This window comes from Populus trichocarpa, chromosome 11, assembly GCF_000002775.5.
Source record: "Populus trichocarpa isolate Nisqually-1 chromosome 11, P.trichocarpa_v4.1, whole genome shotgun sequence".
Taxonomy (NCBI): Eukaryota; Viridiplantae; Streptophyta; class Magnoliopsida; order Malpighiales; family Salicaceae; genus Populus; species Populus trichocarpa.
The window spans coordinates 17,544,683-17,569,135 of record NC_037295.2 but is presented as its reverse complement, the minus strand read 5'-3'; the positions used below and the strand labels follow the sequence as shown (position 1 = coordinate 17,569,135).

Below are 24,453 nucleotides of genomic sequence, written 5' to 3'. Positions count from 1 at the left end.
AAATGCATTAAAATAATATTTTTATTATTTTTTATATCAGTACATCAAAAAGATGTAAAAATATAAAAAAATATTATTTTATTTTTTATTAAATAATATATATTTATTGAATTCCTATAACTAAACGGATAAATAATTTATGAATATTTAAATTTATTATCCAGTAAATAATAGATGTGATATGAAAATAAAAAAATCGAACACGTGAGGACCAGTTTCCATATCCCTATTGGTAGGATGAAAAGAGAGATGTGCAGAAAATGGATGGACAAGACACGATGTCGTTTAGCTTGATAGGGTAAATTTTTATCCAAGAAGGGAGGAACATGTCCATGATCCATCACTTTCTTTTTCGAGTTCACACGCTCCTGTTTCCCTCCTTATCTGACAGATTCTGAAGACAAGGCATGTGCTAAGGAAGCTTCCTAGTTTGTCTCGTGTTCTTTTCCTCTCTGTTCTTTGGACATTAATTCTTCTAAATTACCAAAGTGAGTGCTATTTTTCAAAAAATAATAATAATAATTTGTGTTCATTTGCCAATTTTTATTATTATTGACAAAAAATTAATTCTTCTAAATGATGCCATCATTTACGAGTGATGAAACCTTGCTCGCCCATTACATTGACAAAAACTAAGAACGTGTGGTGTTTTATCTGTTGGAGATGCTTTGTTTACTCTCTCGTAAATTATTTTTTATTAGTCCTTAAACTTTATTTTTGTGCAATTAAGTTTTTTTAGTTCAAATTAGCACATAATTATATATTTTTAAAGAGATGATTGGATTGAAAAACAAAGGATCAAAATGAAAATGACCGGTTAAAATAACTAAATAAGTGATGGCTTCAAATTTCATACAAAAAATTTATTTTGACCCCTCATGTTTTTTAGTTTATAGGTGATCAATCCCTTTAGTTGTCATAATTTTAATTTTACAATCAAAGTTCATTTCCCTCAATTTTCAATCTATTTTTTAAGAGAAGAAAGAGGACCGTCGGATTCCCGTGAAGACAGAGAAAATTATCGTTGACGAAGATTTTGGTTATAAAGATGATTGAAAACTTGAAATCGTTGTCAATGGTTTCTATTTTATAAGAAGAGTTTTACCTAGATGGTTTTTTTTTTTTCTCCTTGCCGGAGGAGGCAGATCTAACATGAGAATTTTTTTAGGTTTTTTTAAGGCCACGTATAAATTTATCAAGGTATTTATAGTATTTTCAGTCAAAATGGGTTGAAAATAATTTTCTAAACAAAAAAAAATCAATGCCCCATTTTTCTAGTAACCTCCAATCACGGATTCTATAGAAAACAAACGATGTATCATCTATTGTTTTATTTCAACAACAACAAAATTAAAACTGGCGACAAGTCATCTGCTTCCTTAAAAAATAAAAATAATAATTAAAAAAATTAAGGTCGAGGCACGCAGGCTGAGATGATTTTTTAATACCTATGCACGTTGGGCCACCAACACCCACGTGCCTGGGCTCCTTTTTTTTTCTTTTTAATTTTTAAAGTTTTTCTATTTTATATTTGGGTTAAAATTGATAAGATAAATCATTGAACCTAATTGAGTTAATGAACTGGATCGCGAGTTTAATGAGTTAATATGAGGCATTCGAGTTACTATTTGTTTTTCTTTGTTTTTTTTTATTTAATGTCTTTTTCTGTTCCTTGATTTAAAAAAAAACAAATTCATCTTTTATTATCAATGATCTATTTTTTTATCTAGCTCGAAACTAAAAAAATATATAATTTTATCATTTGTTATAAATGATTATCACAATTTTTTTCCTTTAAAAAAATTGTTTCAGGCAAAAAAATTTCCATGTGCTTTATCGTCATACAATTAAATGAAAAATAATTTATGATATAAAAAACTTATTGCATCTGATGACGTGCATGACTTGCATTGTGAGTTTATTTAGTTGACTTGAGTTCACTTAGTTTTTATTTAATTCAGTGCTATTTTTTACCTTTTTTTCTTAAATATTTAATCAATTGAGCTTTTCATTTTATTTTTTTCAAAATTATCCCTATGATTTTGACAGATCAGCCGAAATTAACTTAATGTTATCCGTTATCAATTGAGTTTTAAAACTTATTATTTTATCGATTTTGTCTAAAATATAATCACTTCATTCATTCACTTTCAATCACAGTTAAAAATTCCATCAAATTTACAGATGTTCGTTTAGTATTTTCATTCAATGTGCTAAAACAAGCCCCTCTCGTTTTTAAACAACAATTTTAATTTTAAATCATGGTAAAATTGTTTTTCCCTTCATTTTATTAACTTGTGCTGGATAGGTGATCTTCGCTATATTGCAGGTCAATTCAAATAAGTCATTAACTCGATTGGATTTAATAAACTCGAATAATTTAATATCAAGAATAAAAAAATATAATGATGGTAAATAAAATAAAAAAAATTACAATAAAAAAAAACTCAACTCGAATCCATCCGGGTTAGCACGTCAAATATGTGATTAGACTGTGATAACAGAATATCCCCGTGTAAAAGTAAATTAAATAAAATTATGAAACTCAATTATTAAACAACTTAAAATAAAAGGGTGAAATTATAAAAAAAACAATTTTTATCAATTTTTTTTATAAAGAATCTTATATAATACTAAGAAGAAAATTAAATGAGAATATAATAACCTTATATAAAGTAAAAAACAAAATTCAAAGCTCAATTATTTTGTTTTTATTTTTTATATCAATATATAAAAAAATATCTAAAAAAATATTAATTTAGTATTTTTTAAAATAAAAATAATTTAAAAAATAATCTGAAAAAATGTTTTTGTTTTTCAATCACAAAAACAAATATTCCCTTCATTTTGTTTTTCGACAAAGGCAAGTCACGTGATGCCAGGCTCACCAGCTGATTTATTCCTGCTCGAGACAATAAAAAAGGTTACAAGTGTATCTTAATACGAGCGAAAGCTACTTGTCGGTCAATTATCGATGGCCTAAAACGACAAGAAATGCAAAATCTTTTTCACTGAGAAAATGTCAGCGTTGCCACCAACCACCATCACATCATCATCTAAATCTATGTCCCTTTATCTTCTAGCCGTGGGCAGCTGCTTTCTTGCGCCAGTGAACTTGGCACTTGATTCTCTTTCTCCCTCTCACGCCATCCTTCATCCTTTACTTCCTTCTTATCTCGTGTGATGCTCTTCCTTTATTATCATCACCATGCCTTTATTATCATCACTATGTATAATTTGTTTCTCACCTATATTATATACAACTGATTTTGTTTAGATTAGCATAGATGTCTGGATCAACTTACACACATTTCAATTAATCTCACGGATCCTGAAATTAACGACAATGTAAACTTCCAGTAGCCCCGAAGCTTATAGGACTCGAACCAGTGACATTTGAAGAGCAAACTCAAGACCTGACTAGTTGAGCTACACCCCTCATAGTTTGTTTTTTCTTATCGTTCAAGGTATCATAGAGCTAGTTTCTTTTATGGCATGCAGAGCTTTAGGGTTTTTCTGGTACAATTTTTTGTTAGCACATATCACAATTTTTATTTTTTTTTGTTAAAAAACTACAATCACACGAGTTATCATAATACTAAGCACATGCTTACACAATTTAGGGTACGAGATCTGACATTAAAAAGGGTTTGAGTTGTTAGATTGTTGGGTAAACTTGTGAGTCAGTGGATCAACTCGAGTCTATCATTTTGTTCCTTAAAATTCAAAAGTAAACTTGAAAAAAGAAAAATAAGAATATGTTACCAAACCAAAAATAAAAGAGTAATCAATCATACATAAGAAGCAAGAAATGTTTCAGCGATAATTAAACTTGGAGATTTTATCTCTGAAGACATGTGAAACCTATCAATAAATAAAAAGAAAAGAAAAGAAAAATACAAAAACAGCAGCTTAATGCAGTAATCCTCCTATCTGCTTTTCCTAACCTCTTTCATTATTATAATTGCTTGTGCTAAAAGAAAGTAAACAATATTTATAATAGTTATCATACATGATCTGATCTAGACAAGAGTTTTAAAATCCAATTCAAGATTAATCTAGAAAAAAAACTCAGGTCAGAAGGTAAATCCTAAATTTTTTTTAAAAAAATGAATCAAAATGATGTTATTCAAACAAAAAAAATAAATGAGTTGATGATTAGGTTTTGACCTTGTCAGACTCAGGTTAATAGGTTTTTTTTTTTTTACTTTAACATGGACTGGTCCAGGTTTCGAATAATATTTATCATAGTTATCATACATGATCTGGGTAGAATTTTAAAATCCGATCTAGAAAAAAACTCGGGTCAGGAGGTTAACCCTAAAAATTTTTTTTCAAAAAATAATCAAAACAAAGTTATTATAACAAAAAAAATTCTTAAAAAAAATAAATGGGTTAATGATTAGGTTTTGATCTGGTCAGACTCGAGTTAATAGAGTGTTTTTTTACTTTAACATTAACCGGTCTAGATTTTGAGATCACTGGATCTCGGATCGCGTTAGTCCGGATTTTAAAATAATGAATCTAAAGAGTGACCTTAAAAAAATTTAAGTTAGTTTAATTATGTTAATCGAGTGACTAAAAATTATTTAACCAAGTTCCGGTGCCCCCCAATCATATTTTAAATCCCAAGTTTTCCCGGTGAACAAACAACTATGGTATTAACAGATCCGCCCACAGGTTGGGGGTGCCTTCCAACGTAGAAAGAAGGGGAATTTCTTCAAAAACAAATCCAATCGTGAAATATAACCATAAAAGTGTCTCAACTTGGGCATGAAAATGCAGTCACCAATCACCATATTATATTATATTCATGGAATCATTTTGCTTGGATCTTTAACAAGCTGACAACGGCACTCACTGCTTTTCCTGTCTGCACAGTCACTTCCGAGCTCGAATATTATTATTATCTATGGGCAATTAGGCATACCAACTCTTGCTATTCTCGAGGCCATGTACAGGGCACATCTGGTCTCTCTTCTCTGGTACAGTTGTTGACTAGCCTCGACTCCCCGCTTGGTACACTGTCTTGGTGAAGATCTGATGTTCCTTTTCTTTAATCTTCTTCTTCTTCTTCTTCTTCTTCTTGTATTAGCAAGCAATGATTGCATTTCTGAATTACTCGGAGATGTCATGTGATTATAAGTCTTCTATGGTTTGGGACTATATATATATATGTGTGTGTGTGTGTGTTATTCACTCTTTATTAAACTTTTTCTCTCTTTTTTCAAGTACTCAATTTTATTTTATTTTGACAATTGTATTCTTTTATGGTGAAATTGACAGATAATTTATTCAAATTTATTAATCAGGAACAATATGAAAATAACGATAATTAGTGTGGAAAAGGCATAAAAAATAGATGGTCTATTTAAAGTTCTCAAGAAAAGTTCAATTTAGTCCTTCATTTTTGCAAATTATACCCATTTGGTCTCTTAATTTTTTACAATTCAATTTTGATATATATATTTTTTTACTTTCAATCTCTAATCAGAGAGAGAGAGAGAGAGAGAGAGAGAGAGAGAGAGAGAGAGAGAGAGAGAGGAGAGAGAGAGAGAGAGAGAGAGGAGAGAGAGAGAGAGAGAGAGAGAGAGAGAGAGAGAGAGAGAGAGAGAGAGAGAGAGAGAGAGAGAGAGAGAGAGAGAGAGAGATGTGACTAGATTACGATATTAAAAGAGAAAATTGTCTTCTTAGACTACTAAAATAGTTTATTTTGGAGTTTATAAGTTCCATACGATGAGAGGAGTTTGATGATGTTTATTTAGAATTTCAATATTACCTAAAAAAATTAATATAAATCGAGGAAGACAAATCTAACCTTATTTGATTCCATGCTTTTGGATTGTTTTTTTAGATTTTCAGGTTAAACAACTTGTTAATAGATATTATAAAAAGTATTTGTAATATATTTTTGGGTTGAAATTGCTTATAAAATAAGTTTGTTTCAACAAGTAACATGTCGTCTACCCCTTAAAAAAAAAAAAACCCAAATCCATGCATATGGGTCTATGTTTGAAGGCTCACATGTCTGAGCTTTTCTTTAAAAAGACCCAGGTTTTAGGCCATAAGCTTGGATGTATGATTTTTTTTATTAATACTTAGAGCATAGCTAACTTTTTGTTTTTTTTAAATCTATAGCTTAATTATTTTATCATCTCAAGGATAAAGAAGTATTTTTATTATTCAAAAGTTTATGAAATATAAAAAATTTATTGGTCTACAAGTTTTTTTTTTTTGCTGACAATAGAGATATAATAGGGTTTTTTACTATACATTTAAAATTAAAAAGACAAACATACCACCAATTAATTTTTTAATTACTAAAAAGCTTATAAAAAAATCAAAATATCTTTACATCAAATACTTTTATTTTTCCCAAACAAATAATAGAATAATAATATTATTTTATGTGAAAAGATAAAAGTATCCTCGCACCAAGTATTAGCCACGAGAAAATCCATTGTTTCCTGGTATAGTGGACACTGGACACATACAGTGGTTTTCCCAACCGAGTTAGAGTTTTCTATAATCTATAATATAATAATAATAATAATGTATGTGCGTGAAAGGGTCAGCTCATTTTTTTTTTATTTAATAATTGTATTTGTAATTTGTAATAGGCTAAGTTGGCTTTTGAATTAGGTGTTGTTAGGATTAGGAGCCTGAAAAGATGGGGAAAAGGTTAAATAATTTAAAAAATAGAATAGAAGTTAGTGAAGGAGAAGAACTAGACGGAGGGGGAGTGAAAAGAGGCTGGTCAGTCTCCTGTGAATGCTCGGAACCTGCCACCACCTTGTCTATTGTTTTTTACTAAATCAAAATCCCACAAGATCAAGGCTCACCAGTCACCCCTTCCTCCATTTTTGTAACTCATTAACGAAGACATAATCCAAGTGAACCACACACTCTCTCTTCATAAGTCCACCACCCCACTTTCTTGTTCCTGTAATGGTGGAGACTTTCTATGCTTCCTTTACATGTTACACATTTTTATAACCTTAACCACTCCCTTTCTCTGTCTCTTTGTCTTCATGTTCCCTTCTTGGCAGTTTTTAAGCTAGATAGTTTCATTAGCCTTCTTTCCCTTTTCCTCTTATTTATTTTCTCGTCATTGCTAGTAATTTAATCAGAGGATAGTTAGATAAAAGCTAAAGAATACCCATGCTGAGTTTTTAGCTTCTTGTTTGATTATTCTTTTATTTTTTGAGTGAAGGGTTTGTTAAGCTGAGAGAGAATCTCCTTCTTCAGGTACTGTACTTTCTTCTTCCTTCCTTCCTCCCTGTTCCTTTTTTTAAAAAGAAAAAGAAACCCTTCTCTTAGTAGTTCAAGAAAATGTACAGAGATGTTTCTTGTGGATCTGTTGAGGTTGTCTTTGTGGGTTTGTGTTTTGTTGGTTAAAGAAAGAAAGATGAAAGAAGATAGGCTGTAAAAAGTTGATTTCTTGTTGGAAAATATTGATACTTGCACTCTAATTTATGTTGTTAGAAAGAGGTAAGCTTTGCTTATCTAACCACTAGAGGTAAAAAAGAGCACAAAAGTAAGCTTTGTATCTGTGACTTTCTTACACCATCTTGCAACTTGGAAGAAATGTTGTAACATGTTGGTGTTTGCTTTTAGGGTTGTAATGATCTTGCTGTGTTTTTGTCACATGGGATTTTTTATTTTATTTTATTTTTCAAACATGTTTAATGCTTACTTGTTTGTTTTACCCTTAATTTCCATCTTCAAGGTTTTTTTCCCTGATGGAATTTAGAGTAATCAATCCAAGCTCTGTCTCTTATCTGTTTCCTCTGTTTAGTAAATCACGAAAATTGCCCTTGAATTTTGTCATGTCTTTTTCAGTGCTAGCTCTTCATTGGTTCTACAGATCACTGTAAGTTCATGAATAGGTTGCTATCTGGTGTCATTATGACCGTCATTTTCGGCCAGATTGGCAGAATATCTCTTTTCCTTTTCACAAAATGAATAATGAAATCATGAGTCCATGTGTGGAAGTGGAGCTTTTTGGTGTGCAGTGTTGATTTTTTGATGAGGCTGACAGCTTTATAAAAATGATGTGTATGTTTGTTCAACAATTCCACCACCTAGACCTTCCTGTCTCTAAATCTGTTTCCGCTCGTTTCTTTTGTGTTTGAGATATTTGCAGTGTTGATTAGAAATAAAAATGGCAAATGGATCACCAAAGCAGCATCAGCTAGAAGCAAAGAGAAAGCGCCTAACTTGGATTCTTGGGGTCAGCGGCCTTTGCGTTTTGTTCTATGTTTTGGGAGCTTGGCAGCATACCGCAGCCCCCACAAATCTAGCCCAGTCCATCACTAAAGTAGCTTGTGATGTTTCAAACGTTGCCGGGGTTAGTTCCAATCCATCATCAGAATCAGCTGTCTTGGACTTTAATAGCCATCATCAGATTCAGATCAACAACACTGATTCAGTTAATGAGATTCCACCATGCGACATGTCCTATAGTGAGTACACTCCTTGCCAAGATCCTCAAAGGGGAAGGAAATTTGATAGGAACATGTTGAAATATAGAGAGAGGCATTGCCCAACAAAGGATGAGTTGCTTCTTTGCTTGATACCTGCTCCTCCTAAATATAAGACCCCTTTTAAATGGCCACAAAGCCGTGATTATGCCTGGTATGATAACATTCCCCATAATGAACTTAGCATTGAAAAGGCTGTGCAGAATTGGATTCAAGTTGAGGGTGACCGATTTAGATTCCCCGGTGGAGGCACCATGTTCCCCCGTGGAGCTGATGCTTATATTGATGACATTAGTGAGCTCATTCCTCTTACTGATGGAAGCATCAGAACTGCTATTGACACAGGCTGTGGTGTAAGTTAATTGCCAAAATATCATGTTTTCTACTCAACATCTGTTTTCGAATCCTATCCAAATAGCTTAATCTACAAGTGTTCTATTCCATGAGAATTATCAGCATTCCAAGCCTTATGTGTATTGTTTATGTCTTTGTTGTGGGTGTTAAGGTTGCGAGTTGGGGTGCATACCTGTTGAAGAGGGACATTATAGCAATGTCTTTTGCACCAAGGGATACGCATGAAGCACAGGTCTGGTTTGCATTGGAGAGGGGAGTTCCTGCTATGATTGGCATCATGGCTTCGCAAAGGCTTCCTTACCCAGCAAGGGCTTTTGACATGGCTCATTGTTCCCGTTGCTTGATACCATGGCATCAAAATGGTACGCCCTCAATTTTAACTTGCACTTGTGTTTGAACAACATATAAAGCATGGACTTCTGCACAACAGAGGATGATTTAATAAAAATGGAGCTCAATTACGACCAAAATTTTTTCGTTTATCAATATGGTTCAACAAAACTTCCATTGATCCAAGCATGTTGTTTTCTTTTATTTCACAGATGGTTTGTATCTGATTGAAGTGGATAGAGTTTTAAGGCCTGGTGGTTATTGGATTCTATCTGGTCCTCCTATTCACTGGAAGAAATACTGGAGAGGTTGGGAAAGAACCGCGAAAGACTTGAAGCAAGAGCAGGATGCTATCGAGGATGTAGCCAAGCGCCTGTGCTGGAAGAAGGTGGTTGAAAAGGGTGATCTTTCAGTCTGGCAAAAGCCCCTTAACCACATCGAGTGCGTTGCAAGCAGGAAGATCTATAAAACACCACATATATGCAAGTCAGACAATCCAGATGCTGCCTGGTATTCTCTCAATGCCCATCTTTCATGCTATTTCATATCCTATCTTTGATATGCCAAAACCTTTCATTTAACACCTATGCATACATGTGCTTTATTCCAAAAAAAAAAAAAGGTATAAAGACATGGAAACTTGCATAACTCCATTGCCAGAGGTAAGCGGCTCGGATGAAGTTGCTGGTGGTGTAGTGGAGAAATGGCCAGCACGAGCATTCGCAGTCCCTCCAAGAATTCGCAGTGGTTCTATTCCAGGAATCAATGCTGAGAAATTCAAGGAGGATAATGATCTGTGGAAGGATAGAGTGGCGCATTATAAGAATATCATTAGTCCTCTCACCCAAGGCAGATTCCGGAACATAATGGACATGAATGCTCAACTTGGAGGATTAGCCGCGGCCTTGGTAAAATATCCGGTGTGGGTTATGAATGTGGTACCTGCCAATTCAAATCCAGACACACTTGGTGTGATCTATGAACGAGGGTTTATTGGCTCATATCAGGATTGGTGTGAGGCAGTCTCAACATATCCAAGAACATATGATCTCATCCATGCTGGTGGGGTGTTCAGTATATATCAGGACAGGTAAAACTTGAATGCTGAAGAACTGACTTTGATCACCATGATCCTGTAAGTTACAATCTTGTGATTGAATTTGTGTTTGATTTTTCTCTCTTGAAGGTGTGACATAACCCACATTCTGCTGGAGATGGATAGAATTCTAAGGCCAGAAGGGACAGTGATATTCAGGGATACAGTAGAGGTTCTTGTGAAGATTCAGACTATAACAAATGGCATGAGATGGAAGAGCCAAATTATGGACCATGAAAGTGGACCCTTTAATCCAGAGAAAATTCTTGTTGCTGTCAAAACTTACTGGACTGGTGAAGCTAAGCAAAAACAACAGTAGAAGCCGTGCAGTATCATTTTTTTACTCTTCCCGGTGCCCTTCTTTATGCTCTTTCTTTCTTTCTTTTCTCCTTCTGGTAAATCATGATGTTGAATCAGATTGTTTTTATCAGGATATTTCTCCTTGCGGATAGGCTTTTCCTCCATATTTTTGGGTCATGTGTTTCATCAATGAAGATAAATTTATTTCCTCCACATTTCTTCTCATCTTCATAGTGAAAGTTAGACTAGGTCTGAGAGATTGGTTTTCAAAAAATATAGATTTTCTTTTTTGAGTTCTTTACATAATTTTGCAGGTTCAGAAGAACATTCAAAACTAGGGATGAAAATGGATTGGAGTTTCATAACTATAGGTCAGCACTTCAATATCCATAAGAGATGAGATGATATCGAATACCCGAATGGTTGATTGTAATTGTAATGGTCGACTGTAACTGTAATCACTACCTAAAACCATAAGCAAAATCCAAGTATTGACAAGGAGTGCGTTTCCTTGAGAGCAAAACGCTTATTTTACGAGGAATTGGAAGAGGCAAGGAGACCGTCTTGTGCACGGTGAAGAAAATTTTGAGGACCCAGCCTTTTGATTTGGCCAACAAACCACGTTTGCTCAAGTAATCCATGCAGAAAACTAAAACCTAACCTCCTAGCAAGTGGACTCCCACTAGGTTTGAAGCTAGCTAGATTTCTTCTCCTCTACGTGGCAATGGCATCTAAGAATCTACCACCTACCTCAGGACTCGTGATGCCATCACAGATTTGATGATGAAACATGGCTTCATAGATCAAGATTTTGTCAGGCTAGGTTGTTTCTTGAGCTTGAAATTTCCTCTCTGTTTATCTATTGTTAGTCTTAACTAAAACCCCAAGATTGATGAACTTCTTGCTGTTTCTCTTAATTTGAGAAGTGCAGCTTACCTACTAAGAAAAGAACTAAGCTAAACAAATCTACATATTCCTATTTCTAACCTGTTCCAGCCTAATTGTGCGAGTGAAATATTAAACTCTACCAATACACATAGAGTGCAGGCATCACAGAGGAAGCTTGCTCAAGCTATACCCTTGCCGCCCTAAAAAAAAACCAAAAAGAAACAATCACATAAGAAAATGGCAATTGATGAACTCTGTCTTGATCTTATCCAAACCATAGCTATTACATCTGGGTATGTAAGGCGGATCGATTCGGAACGTGGTCTAGTATAAGTTTTTTAGTGAATTAAGGTGGATGTTAAATCAATTCGGGTGACCTGATCAAATCAGAAAGAGACATGATCGGGTCAATTTTAAGAATATTTTTAAAATTTTTTATTCAAAACCATATTATTTTAATAAAAAAAAACTAAAATACTATTATTTTAGAGTTTACTAGGCCAACCGACAACCTAGATCTTAAACCAAGTATAATAAATATAGTCAAAATTAGTTCAAGGAATGTTATTTAAGGAAACTTAAAAAAGTACCTTACGATTTGGCTGCTTATCATTTTAGTGATCAAATTTCAAATTAGGTACTTCATGAACTTGTAAGTCCTATTTAAATTAACAATAATTGTTTTTTTTAAAAAAAAACATCAACCTTTTATTATGGATTGTAAGGGAATACATTCTTCATTAGAGAAATATTTTCTTTTTTATTTGTTTATTTTTTTTGCACTAATTTTTTTTTCCAGTTAGATCCTTTTGCATTAGAGTAATTTGGGATCGGACTTGATTAATTGTTTTGTTTGGTTTTGTTTTGGCTACTTGTGATATCAAAAAAGAAAACCAGTTCTAGGCTGATGCTCGAATTGAAAAAAAAATGAATTAAAACAGTTTAAGCAATGGGGACTTAATTTGAATAATGAACTACTATTGAGCCCTTTAAAAAAAACATCGGAGACTAAATTGCATGGCCAATAAAGAGATTTGATCCTTTTTTTTTATCTTTTAATTTGTTTTTAATTTGATCCCTTTACGTTTAATTTTTTAAGACTGGACTTGATAGTTTTTTTTAGTTTCCTAAATATGAGGATACTACAATATGAAGGAAAAAATTCTGTTGTAAAATAAATATAATTTTATTGATATAAAATTAAAGGATCCAATTTGAAAAGAAAATACTACAAAGACTGAAAAAGACGGATATGGCAACTTGGCTGGCTTGTGCGGTGCACGTGCTAGCGTGTGGGAAGATGTCACTACACTCTAACAATGCATGTGACCTTTTCCGGTGGTTTCCTATCATCGTTTGTGGATGTGTTAAAACTGCCATGATGAGACCTTTCTAGTGGTGGCGGCACATGTAAAATGCATGGTTATAGTGAGGCTTTGACGCGTTTTTTTTTCTTCTCCATCCTTTCTCTCTTATTTCTTTGAAAACTATGTTGGTTTACCAAAGTTGAAAGATGTCATGTCATTTTGTTTTTATATAAAATTTAATCCTCATTCTTTTAATTGCTGTTTATTTTATTTTGTCATTTTTTTAATTGATTTTTATTTTCAATTTCTTCCCTCAACATTTTATTTCATTTAATTTTTATATAAAATTTGGTTATCATTGTTTTGATTACTATTTGTATTGTTTTGGATCCTTTTCTTAATTGAATTTTGTTTTCATTTTCATCCCTCTGTATTTGGTTTAATTATATTTTAAGTCATATTTGGTCTTCAATCTTTTGATTGTTATTTGTTTTGTTTTGTTTTGGATTTTTTAATTATTTTTTAATTTCATCTTTCAATATTTATTTGATAAAAAATTTATCTGTGTTTTTTTTTTTGATTTTCCTTCCATGGGCTATTCCTGATCTCATGTCTTGGATAACAGGTTTAGAAGATTAATCTAAGTTATCTTCGGTGGTTTTTAGGTCTCTTTTTGAAATTGATTTTTTTTCAAGTTTCATCATTTAATATTTGGTTGATTGTAGATTGATCTTAACTATTTTTTTCACGTTTCTCTCTATAAGTTTATCTTGATCTCATGTTGTGAGTTGTGGACTTGGTTGTTCAACCCGAGTTGACTCAGGGCTTTTTTGTTTTTTTTTTTTCAAAAAATATTTTTTTTTAAATTTCACCATGCAATATTGGATGAGTTTGAGAATTGATCTTCGACGTTTTATTCAAATTACTTTTTATGAAGTTATTTCATTCATGTGGCTATGTTGCAAGTGTGGTCGAAGAACTCGGGTTATTTTTAATGTCATTTTTGTTTTTTAATTGTATTATATATTATTAATCTACCAATTTATTAAATTAATTGGATACAATAAAAGAAAACTCAGTTTTTTCTTGTTTTTTTTTTAAAAATTGCTAGCATGCCTAATCATTTTTTTTTTCAAGTGAAGAAAACATTAACCCGGCCTATCACATGGATGGAGACCAATCTGGTTGGTTGTTAAATGTTTGGCAGTTAGATTGGCTGTCTTCCTCTGAGTTGCACAGTTGCACTCATTAATTTATTGTCACGATAATGAAAATTAGCTCAAAAAATCTTGGGGATTCCTTACAAATGGAGGCCATGAATTTAAGTTAGATTCTCTTAAAGGTTGTCTGCCACCTACTCTCCAGATATAGGTGCGCCTACTTCTGTACTACATCGTCTCGTATAGTTAATACTGTTTGTTATTATGGTTGGGTTGATTTTTTTTTTTTAAATAATTTATTTAAATTTTTGTTTTGTTTTTTTCTTTTTCACTGAAAATTATAGCTTGATATTTTTATTTGTTGACATTTCAACTTTTGTTTTAATTTTATGATTTTTAATTTTTATTCTTAACCCTTTTATATAAGTTTTATTTATTTTTAATTTCATCATTCAATCTTAATTTATCAAATATTATATTCGCCAATATGGTTCTCGTTCTTTAGATTTTTAATTTTTATCCTTGGTCTTTTTGTAAAAATTCTAGTGGTTTTCAATTCCATCATTCAATTCAAATTGATGGTATTATATTTTCTAATTTGGTGCTCATTATTATTCTTTTCAATTTCACCCTTTAATTACAACATTGTTTTTTTATGTCGATTTCAGTCCTCGTTCTTTTTAATTTTTTTGTCCTTTTACTAAATTGATTTTTTTTTAATTTCACAATCAAATATAAAATTTATTTTATATGTTAATTTTGATTCTCATTCTATTAATTTATATATTTTTTTAAATTAATTTGTATAAATAATTTTTTTTTAATTTTATCATTTATCATTTGATTGATTGTAAATTAAATTTTGTGATTTTTTTTTCAGATTAGGTACTTCGAGTTTAATTACTCAAGTCACGAGTTTTTTTTTTGTAAAAAAGAAAAGCTTTGTAAAAATTTACTAGGTTTTGAACTATATAATAACAATTAACTCTTTTCTATAACATATAATAACCAAATATAATAAAGATATATGAACAGCAGAATTTTGCTAAATAACATGATGTGATCAAATGTGATAAGATGAGACAATATTCATGCTTTGCTTTGCTAGTGGTGGAGAAGCAAAGAATAAGAGAATATTTTTGAATAATAATTTAATAAAAAAAATCAAAATTTTAGGATTCTAATCTTACAAAGCAATGCATGTGAATTGTTATCATTTCTTTTTTTTTTATATAAAAAAAACAATTGTTAGATTAAAAAACTGAATAAACGCTAAGGAACACCCTTGAATATCTAATCACACAATAATTCATACATTGATCACGCACACAACCAAAGGCAGAGCTAGGAATTTAAAATTAAAAAAAAGCCTAATAACATATTTGGATATAAAAATCATTCATATACAAAAAAAATTATATAATAGCTATAGATTTTGAACTAAAATATATTTTCTCTTTCTAAAAAAAGGGTTATTTTATATATAAAAAATATATGAAATAACTATTAAATTTGAATAACCATAAAACTTGTACAGGCCATAACTCTCATATATACTCTTGTCATGGGGATTTCACTATAGTTCTAAACAAATATTATTATGGAGTGTGATAGTAAAATTACATAGGTATGTTGTGTAATTAAAAGGATCATGAGGGATGTTTTAGTGTTTTCATGTTGTATTTTTTATTTTTAATCGAAAAGCTGCTAGCGTGTGTTCCACACGCTCAATGAATGAACGGTAATTATCTAATTCAAAGTGTTATATTAAAAAGAAACTACCTCCTATTCATGTGAACAACAAAGAAGGTGAGTTGGCATCCTAACTTTTAATATATATATTACATAATTAAACTCAACTCCTCCTAGGACTCAGCACGAAGTTAAGTTATGGATTGAGTGAGCTAATTCGAATAAAATCAAAACAATGTTGGTTAAAGATTATTTTAAAAAATAAAATAAAATGATATTATTTTAATTTTTTTAAAAGATTTTAAACGAGATTAGATTATGAATTGACCTATTAAGTCGAATGGGTCAATTTCTACTTGGTTTAACTTGAAACATGCTTAGAATAAGGTCTTAAATCGATATGTTATCATTTGTTTTTTCATTTAAAAATACATTTGTTTGTGTTATAAAAAATATACGTGGTTTAAAAAATATTAAATTTTTTTTAAAGTATTTTGCGAAGATTTTAATTTAAATGTTTTGTAATGATTTTATTGTGATAACTTTAAAAATAAAAAAAACCTAATTTTTTTAATAAATTTTTTAATAAAAAATATTTTTAACTACTTTTATTTTGTTGTCACGCGTACACCTGTACAGAGGATACAAAACCAAAATAAATAAATAAATAAATTCCAAAACTTGATGTAGACTCCAGATACATAAAATTGTGCATCTAGAGAAACACTGAAAAAAATAATATTTATCTTTCCAAAAAGACAGTGACATCACATATCACATTACCTTATTAAAAACCAAAATAAATTGAAGCAGCAGCAGCAGCAGCAGCGCCAGCGCCACATCGTGTAATGGCTGCGCCGGCGAATAATAACAACAACAATAATAGTCCGGCGGCGGCGGCGGCGGAGGATACTGTGGAGGAAGAGGTAGCTCGAGTGGTGGAACAAGCGAAGGAGTTGCAAGAAACCGCAGCTTCTTTAATTGCTAAATCTTCACATGATGAACAATCTCTTCGACAGAAAGCTCTCTCTCTCGAATCTTCTGTTCGCCGTTGCCGTACACTCCTTAACCGCAACAATCGCCTCGCTCCTAAATTAGTTGCCAAGGCAATTAATTAGATTGAATATTTGCTCTGCTTTTGAGTGTAAATTGGATCTCTTTTGCTTTCCTGATTGATTGATTGATTTTATGTTGTTTTATTTTTAGCTTGAAGAAGATTTACAGAAAGCAAGATGTATTATAACTGATGGAGATGCTTCCGCTTTTCTTCCTTCAAAGCCTCAAGGTGTCTTCTTATTTTGATTTCATTTTTATGGATTTAAAATTTGATTAATGGTTAATGAATAAATAATGCACTAGATCGTATCAGAACTCTGCTCAGGCGAGAGTAATCCATGGAAATGTTAATGAGAGATGTTTTTGATGTATGCATGCATGCAGGGCGTTTTCTAAAAATGTTTTTGGGACCGATTAATGTGCGGGCGTCTCGAAAAGATGTGCAGTGGAAGGTTAAAGAGGAGTATAACAGCTACAGGGTATGCTTTATTTTTTCTTAAATTTCCTTTATTTTTTTCTGGAATTTATTGAAAAAGTTGATATTGAAAGTGATTGTGAAAGCTATGTATAATTTACAGTGCTGTTTTTCTTTGGGAGCAGGATAGGACTGCGCTTTTGTTTCTTCTTTTCCCATCGGTTTTACTGTGTTTAAGATCTTGGGTTTGGAATGGGTGCTTGCCTACGTTTCCGGTTCAATTGTATCAGGTAATCGCTGGTTATTTCAGGAATCGAGGGATTTTGATGTTTTTGGCTTATTTCATTCAAGATCAAGTTTTTACATTTTTGGGCTGTGCTTTGGTAGGCCTGGCTATTGTTTCTCTACACTGGATTGGCTTTGAGAGAGAACATATTGAGAGCCAATGGAAGTGATATTCGTCCATGGTATTTGCAATCCTGGCTTTTCTGGTTTTTAACATGTTGCCTGAGCTCCGGCCTTTATAGTGTTTTGCATGCAAAATGTTAATGATTTGGAATAAATTTGGATGAGATGCATTGAAATCAAGGGATTATTCAGATAATTAGCACCATGACTATGTTAACTGAACTCGTTTCTTTTGATATGAGACATAAATAAAGGGGTGTGAAATTTTCTAAATAGTAAAATACTAATAAAATTGAAAGTCTTAATTTAAATGAGGAAAAAGAATCCAAATACAACAAGGTAAATAAATACAATTCCGCATAGTAACTTCCAAGCCTTGTCTTCCCAATCTTCGATCATCATGAAATTTTAACCCAATGGAAAACAGAGCCTTCAAAATTTTTTGCCCTCAAAATCTTATGTCAATTTTAGCTTTGATCCAACGGTTAGATTAAAATTCATGCTTGTTTTACCAAACCGTGTTTTGGACTCCTCTTAAACTCCTTAAAACATAAAATATCTTAATCATTAATGAAATAATTCAATAAACATTATTATGCCAAGAATATTGAGCCAAGAATTTTGAAGAAGTTTCCCCACGTCATTAGGCTTATTCTCCTCTTAGAGCATTCACATAAATATTATGTTCATCAATATGCATGGAAATGCCAGTTTCATTAGATAGTATTGTCCCCTGAACTGGCTCAAGAATATCTCAATGAAGTAGATGATATGCCTTTGCAGGTGGATATACCATCACTATTGTGCGATGATTATGGCCCTTGTTAGTCTCACTTGGGACATCAAAGGACAACCAAATTGTGCTCAGAAGCAGGTTGCTTTTTTTCCCCCCAATAGATTCTAAATGCATTTTCTGTTTTTATTTGTTAACCATTCCTTAAATCCTGTGCAGAGAGGGGTTGAACTGTTCTTGCAATGGGCTATGATGCAAGGAGTAGCAATGCTTTTGCAAAATAGATATCAACGCCAGAGACTCTATACTCGTATTGCGTTGGGAAAGGTAGCCTTCTAAAATCACTTTTATGCCCTGCAAAGAATCGCTGGGTGCTTTACTTTAGGCGCAGTCTGTTTTTGTCTTTATTCTTGTGAAGTGTGTGGTTTAGTGATTCTTGTTTATTACAGGTCTAATGTACAGGATAGGAATTGTCTCTACCTCACATGCATTTTATTTAATGCATTATAGTTTCAATCCTTTTGTTAATTTTTATTTTAGGCTAAGCGAATGGATGTTGTATGGGGAGAAACAGCTGGGGTGGATGGGCAATTGTGGCTGTTGTATCCTATTCTCTTCATTCTGCAGGTATTTATGCTACCTCTCACCTGTTGTTCTAGTATACAGATGGGACCTGCTCTTTGCATCTGTCCACTAATCATAAGCGTTACTCATCAAGAGTTTTTTGCCTCCGCTAATTTTGCATACACTTTGTATGGTAAATGAAGCAATGTATTAATCTGATAGCAATTTTATATCATATCATAACCATGAATGTGTTCAGCAGTCTGGTTGACCAAGGCCGTTGTTTTCACAAAATTACATTGGTGGGTTAAGAAACTCTTGTTCTGTTGTTGTGAAACTAAATTTGATGCGAAGACATGCTACATGAATGAAGTAGGCTAAGGAATATAATGAACAGCTTGTTTGGAACCAATACTTGACTAGAATTGATTTTAATGCTTGAAGTAGATTGAATTGAATTGATTCTCTACTTGAATTTTTAGTTTGGAATATGTTTCAAAACCTGGTATTAATTTGAATTGAGTTACTCCAGCTACATCATTCACCCAACTCTCCGTCTTCCTCAAACATCTTCTTCGACTTAACTGTCCCTTTTATTTGTTGATGAGAGTAAAGAGAGTGAAAGAGATCAAACACAACCAAGGCTATGGCTGGTCCTATGTGCTATATGGCCAGGAAAAAGAAAGAACTCTTTCTTATACAATCTCAAAAATGACTAATAATGATCCCTTACATCAATAGCATCCCTTAAATGGTTAAGAAAACCCTTGTCAAAAGAAATCCTAGCCTTCAAAAGAACTTAATCTGAACCTTCCAAAAATATCATGAGGAAATAATGCATAACTGCCCTAAAAAAAGGGTGTTTTGGGGATAAAATTCTAAACGGTCAATTCTGAAACAAATTGCACCCCATTGGATGTGCTAAAGGGTGCGTGATTGTTTGCAGTTGTACAGAAATTACTGGTTTTAACAAGTTGTAGAATTCATTTCAGTAGTTTAGGGCTTTCTGAATGCTATAATTGGATAAAATGGTGTTGAATTGATTTCATTTATTTCAAATTCTGAGGATTCAAAACGGGCTGGAAATTCTAGTTTAGTCATGAGTGGCTCATTTGGGCTGGCAGGCTTTGCGCTCGTTTAACAAAGCATCAACAAGCATCCCCTTCTGTTTCATGTGTTTGAAAGAAATTGACGAAGCATTAGGTTTCATCAAATGATTGTGCAATTAGTGTGGTCGGCTACTAGTAATTTTCACATTTGAATTGTTGAAACAAGCATGATGGCCTGAGTTCAACGATTATATCATATGTGCTTCTGGAATTGAGATTTGACCTGATTAGCCGTGTGTGCTTCTGGACTTGTTTCAGGGTTTTGAGGCATATGTTGGACTACAGCTGCTGAGGACTGCATTCAAAGGGGTCACCTCTGAATGGCAGGTAAGCTTTTATAACTTTCTTTGCCCCGTTTTAAGATAGCTTTTGCTATCTATCAATTTGCAACTGTACCCCGTACAAATATGCAGAAAGCAATTTAGTGACAGAATCTGTTTCTGGCAGGTTATTTTCTGCGGTATCCTTCTGGTCTTCATGGCGGTTGGGAACTTCTTAAACACAGTACAGACACTAATGGCAAAGTCAAGGTTTAAGGCTAAAATGAAAAGTAAGAGCAAGCAGGAATTGGATTGAGGCACTTGTAACCATTAGGATCACTCCTTCCATTCTCTACAGAATCTCAATTTTGGAACGTTCTTTCATCGGTGTTGAAGCTGAGGCAATGGAAATTTATTCTCAAGGCTTTCATTTCATTATTACCCTTTGCCATTTATGTGTTCATAGCTCTCATCCTAACCGTGTAGCCTGGCTATGAAGTGAACTTGATCACTCATAGAGATGGATGCAAATGGTCAACAATAATACCCCGAGTTATTTGTCCTATGTATCCTGTATTCTTTTATTTGGCTGTAATTTGAGGTGGAGATCGGAGTTTCAGTCTCCCATAATGAAAGTGCAAGTGTGGCCCTTTATCAGTTAGTTTTGCTGACGAAGTCATCATAGAAAATCCTCTTTGCTTGGAAAACAAGGTGAGAGTTTTATTTATTTATTTATTTTTCCTTTTTCTCCTCAAGTTTTGCGTACTGAATACTGATGTGTCGGTGTGGCAAATGGTAAAATGCGTTGCTAAGAATCATTAAATGATTGGTCTGACATTGATAAAAGTAGATGCCATACGAGAGTACAAAATGTTCTTTCTTTGCACGTGCAGCTCTACTCATAACCACCGTCATTGAGATATGAATTGCTATCCTCAGAATGGAAAGTGATGGCTCGGACTTTGTGTGGGTCGAAATGATGTTGTTTCTGGGTAATGATTGAGAAATCTGAATAGGGTTTTGCTCAACTTGCTCGGAAAAGCAACCTCTTTGCCACTTTGACGAAGATGCCTGGACTGATCGATAAACCATGGGAATTTTTTCTTTTCAAGTCCAGGCAAGCCCTTAATTCCCAAGTATTACCCAGATAATAATTGTTGTTACTGGAAACAAACAAGTGATGTGACACTGCTTGAAGCTTATAATGGCAGATTCATTTATTTGCGATCATTCTGGGAACAGACAGGCCTGTGGTGAAGCAAGGCCTGTCTATAACCAATGTAAAGGAATGGGGCGATGCCCTTTGGGACGAAAGAACACAAAGATCTAATCTTGCGCTCGCAATAATCTTTCCCTTCACCAGATTCAATCTTTGACCCTTAAGATTGTCTCTGTTGCTTTAACCATCACCGTTGCTGGACTGAATCACCGTCTCAAGATGGAAAATATGCTCTTAGTTTGCCCCTACTTCTGGTGGGTCTGCCCTTGCTACTCTACTCTCTTAAAGTAACTAGCAATTATCCCAGGCAAATTGTAAATACTACACTAGTGTGGGCAGATCAATGACTACTGGACTCGATGGCCTCCTCGACATTTGGCAGGAAAATGATACGCTAAATGCACTTACAAGATACTCGCTACTAAGATTATGAAAGAAGGCAGCTAAATCAACAATAGAATATTATAACTCCAGATCCATGAATAATCAACAAAGAGCAGCGCTTGATTACTGGAACTAAACAACACCCCTACCTCACTTATCGAGAAGGAGTAGCGGGACCAATTTTTCAAAGAGATTGAAAGACAGAGACTAGGAGAGTAAGAAAGATGAAGAGAGAGTCTTGATGGCTGGGGGTGCGACGGCTAGGTATCTTTTTCACTAAATTTGGTTTGGTTTGGCTCGATTCATTCGGTTTTAGGCTTATGAAACTAAATTCGAACAAAACTGATTCTTTTTACTTTTCTAATTGGTTTTTGTATGAATCCAAGCACGTCGAGACTGTAAAAACTTATAGCTTAAAAGAATGAAATAAAAAGTGCAAACTGAGATGAATATTTACCGAAGATATCTTAATGGATTCAATTCATTTTTGAAGGGACAATATAAAAAATGCAAAGAGCAATTGCAGTGGACACGAGTGCATGTGGTTCAACGCCTGCAAACTTCCATTTCCATTCATTATAATCAATTAATGAACTGATTTTCTCAACAGTAATCAACCTCACGACAGTGGAAAAGGTGAAAAATCAACAGCAGCTTTACGGGTGGTCGTTCTATGTAGGGTCCTGGCACCTGCAGCCCCTCATAATTTGTTCCTCTCATGTCTATACATCTCCATTATGAGCACTGAAAAGTACTTTGTATGTGATCACTTTTAGTTCATAGAGCATTACGGCTGTTATGTTGCCACTAAAACTTTATGGCTTAATTTGCCCCATTATTATTATAAATAACTTGACTCTTAAGGTAACCCTTTAATTTAATCTAAAAATAAATTTAGGTACTGTTTGTATTTCAATGTATTTTTCAAAATTCTCATATAAAAAAGAATCAAATTGATATTTTCTAGAAATTTTTCAATGATTTTAATATCTTGATAAATATATATATAAAAAAACATTATTTAAATATATTTTTAACATAAAAACATTTTTTATATAAATATTTACACCACATTACCAGATATAAACTAACTCGGTTATTATCGGCAAAAACATAAGAAAAGTATTTCTCTACTCCAAGCAAACCAAAAGGAGGAGAGAGTAGATCAGTGAGGGGGAGAGGGGTATGGGTAATGCATGTTCCCTCCATTTCATCGATCTCGCATCGCCCTTCTTCTCTTTTCTCTAAAATAATAAAATGTTTGATCATGCCTGCATATATTTTAAAGTAAAGTCCAGGCCGGGCTGTGCTTTAATTATGTATGCATAAATCCTACCAAGTGCCAGCAGCAACACCAACCAGGCTAGCTAGCTAGTACTCTTCCCCATGTGCAGAACCTATGTATAAAAAAAATGATTTGTGTATTATTACTTTTAGCTTACATCTGCCAACACTAAACTAATCACCGAATACTATATTAATACATGCATAGTGTATTGTGTGAGCATGATACTTCAATTTCTGGTGTCTTTTTATTTTTTTATATAATTGTTTTAGTTATTCACAATATTCTATACCTGGTATATATGGAGTCAACCTCTCTTTGTATCTGAACTAATAAAAAAAAAGGGAGATATATAATCAAATATTATCTAAGAAAACATCTAAGCATTTAACGGAATTGATAAATTCAAGTTTTAAATAGTTTTTAATAAAGTAAATTACTCATATATATCATACTCGACAAAGTTTATTTTAAACAACCAGTTCAACAAAATAGCTTAATTAAGCTATTAAGTGAGTTTTCAAGAATAGTTTTATATTACTCTCTAATGCATCATCTCAAGTGCAAGTTATTTGGATTTGAAACTTTCACAGATCCAAAATACCTCGTGCTTAATTTTTTATTTATTATAATGAGGTGATGATATTTGAACTCGTAATCACTTGATTAACAAGGTTATGCTACCATGTTAAATAACCTTCTCAAACTAGAAGTTTAATCTATTAGATGAGATACCAAAAATGATTTTATATTACTCTCTAACAATTTATATATCAATGCTTATAAGAGAGCAAGATGTGATGGAAAAAAGAGCATAAACATGTTATTAAAAGAAAGAAAGAAATAATTATAAAGGAAAGGAGCAAGTGGGGGGGAGTTTGGTGATCATGGGAGGGGAAAATAGCAAAGCACATGGGTGGGGAGAACATGCCATGCTTTGATGTAAGATTTCATGAGGTAAGTGGATTACAATAGAGGGGAAGAAAGGAATATAGAAACCCATTTTTGTTGCTAGTTGGCAAATATGAATGTGTGGTAAGTGGGGAATTACAGGAAAGCAATTTCTACATGGCTACCCACATTTGTTGCTGTTGCTCCTTGTCAAAAATCCACACCATGTCCCTCATTATAATATTGCTGCTTGGCTCTTGATATTTCTAATTTTTCCCTTTTATTTTGAAGTTGAATACTATAATTTCTTTTTTGTTTTAATGATTATGGTGTCCTTCACTAGCTTTCATATACTTGAAATTAAATCTTTTTTAATCTCTCATCCAGCTTTCTTAAATCTTATATATATATATATATATATATATATATATATATATATATATATATATATATATATATATACACTTATACGATCGAATTCCATTACAGCACTTTATGTTTCAGGATGAACATCAAGTT

General features: G+C 32.9%; 2 protein-coding genes across 3 annotated transcripts; both read left to right on the top strand.

Annotated features, from left to right (window-relative positions):
* The first annotated feature begins 6,698 nt into the window (after positions 1-6,698).
* LOC7455011 (probable methyltransferase PMT18) lies at positions 6,699-10,776 on the top strand. 2 transcript variants are annotated; one of them, XM_024611652.2, is made up of 6 exons: positions 6,699-7,248; positions 8,137-8,836; positions 8,989-9,199; positions 9,380-9,677; positions 9,790-10,257; positions 10,354-10,776. In XM_024611652.2, exons 2-6 carry the CDS (start codon positions 8,165-8,167, stop codon positions 10,580-10,582), a joined length of 1,878 nt encoding a protein of 625 aa, XP_024467420.1. In that variant the 5' UTR covers positions 6,699-7,248; positions 8,137-8,164; the 3' UTR covers positions 10,583-10,776. The 2 variants fall into 2 exon arrangements, with proteins under 2 accessions (XP_024467420.1, XP_002317647.1); XM_002317611.4 differs by having other exon boundaries at positions 6,700-7,248; positions 8,147-8,836.
* A 5,577-nt stretch (positions 10,777-16,353) lies between these two features.
* LOC7489060 (uncharacterized) lies at positions 16,354-20,816 on the top strand. Its single transcript, XM_024611496.2, has 10 exons — positions 16,354-16,716; positions 16,817-16,895; positions 17,051-17,145; positions 17,267-17,371; positions 17,469-17,548; positions 18,273-18,363; positions 18,442-18,549; positions 18,763-18,849; positions 20,154-20,222; positions 20,343-20,816. The coding sequence occupies exons 1-10, from the start codon at positions 16,459-16,461 to the stop codon at positions 20,469-20,471; spliced, it is 1,101 nt and encodes a 366-aa protein (XP_024467264.2). The 5' UTR covers positions 16,354-16,458; the 3' UTR covers positions 20,472-20,816.
* Positions 20,817-24,453: the final 3,637 nt, after the last annotated feature.

Coding starts and splice junctions, on each gene's coding strand:
- LOC7455011 (XM_024611652.2), top strand. CDS start 8,165: ATGGCAAATGGATCACCAAAGCAGCATCAGCTAGAAGCAAAGAGAAAG. Junction 8,837..8,988: donor CTATTGACACAGGCTGTGGT/GTAAGTTAATTG, acceptor GTGGGTGTTAAG/GTTGCGAGTTGGGGTGCATA. Junction 9,678..9,789: donor GACAATCCAGATGCTGCCTG/GTATTCTCTCAA, acceptor AAAAAAAAAAAG/GTATAAAGACATGGAAACTT.
- LOC7489060 (XM_024611496.2), top strand. CDS start 16,459: ATGGCTGCGCCGGCGAATAATAACAACAACAATAATAGTCCGGCGGCG. Junction 18,364..18,441: donor CAAATTGTGCTCAGAAGCAG/GTTGCTTTTTTT, acceptor AATCCTGTGCAG/AGAGGGGTTGAACTGTTCTT. Junction 18,550..18,762: donor CTCGTATTGCGTTGGGAAAG/GTAGCCTTCTAA, acceptor TTTTTATTTTAG/GCTAAGCGAATGGATGTTGT.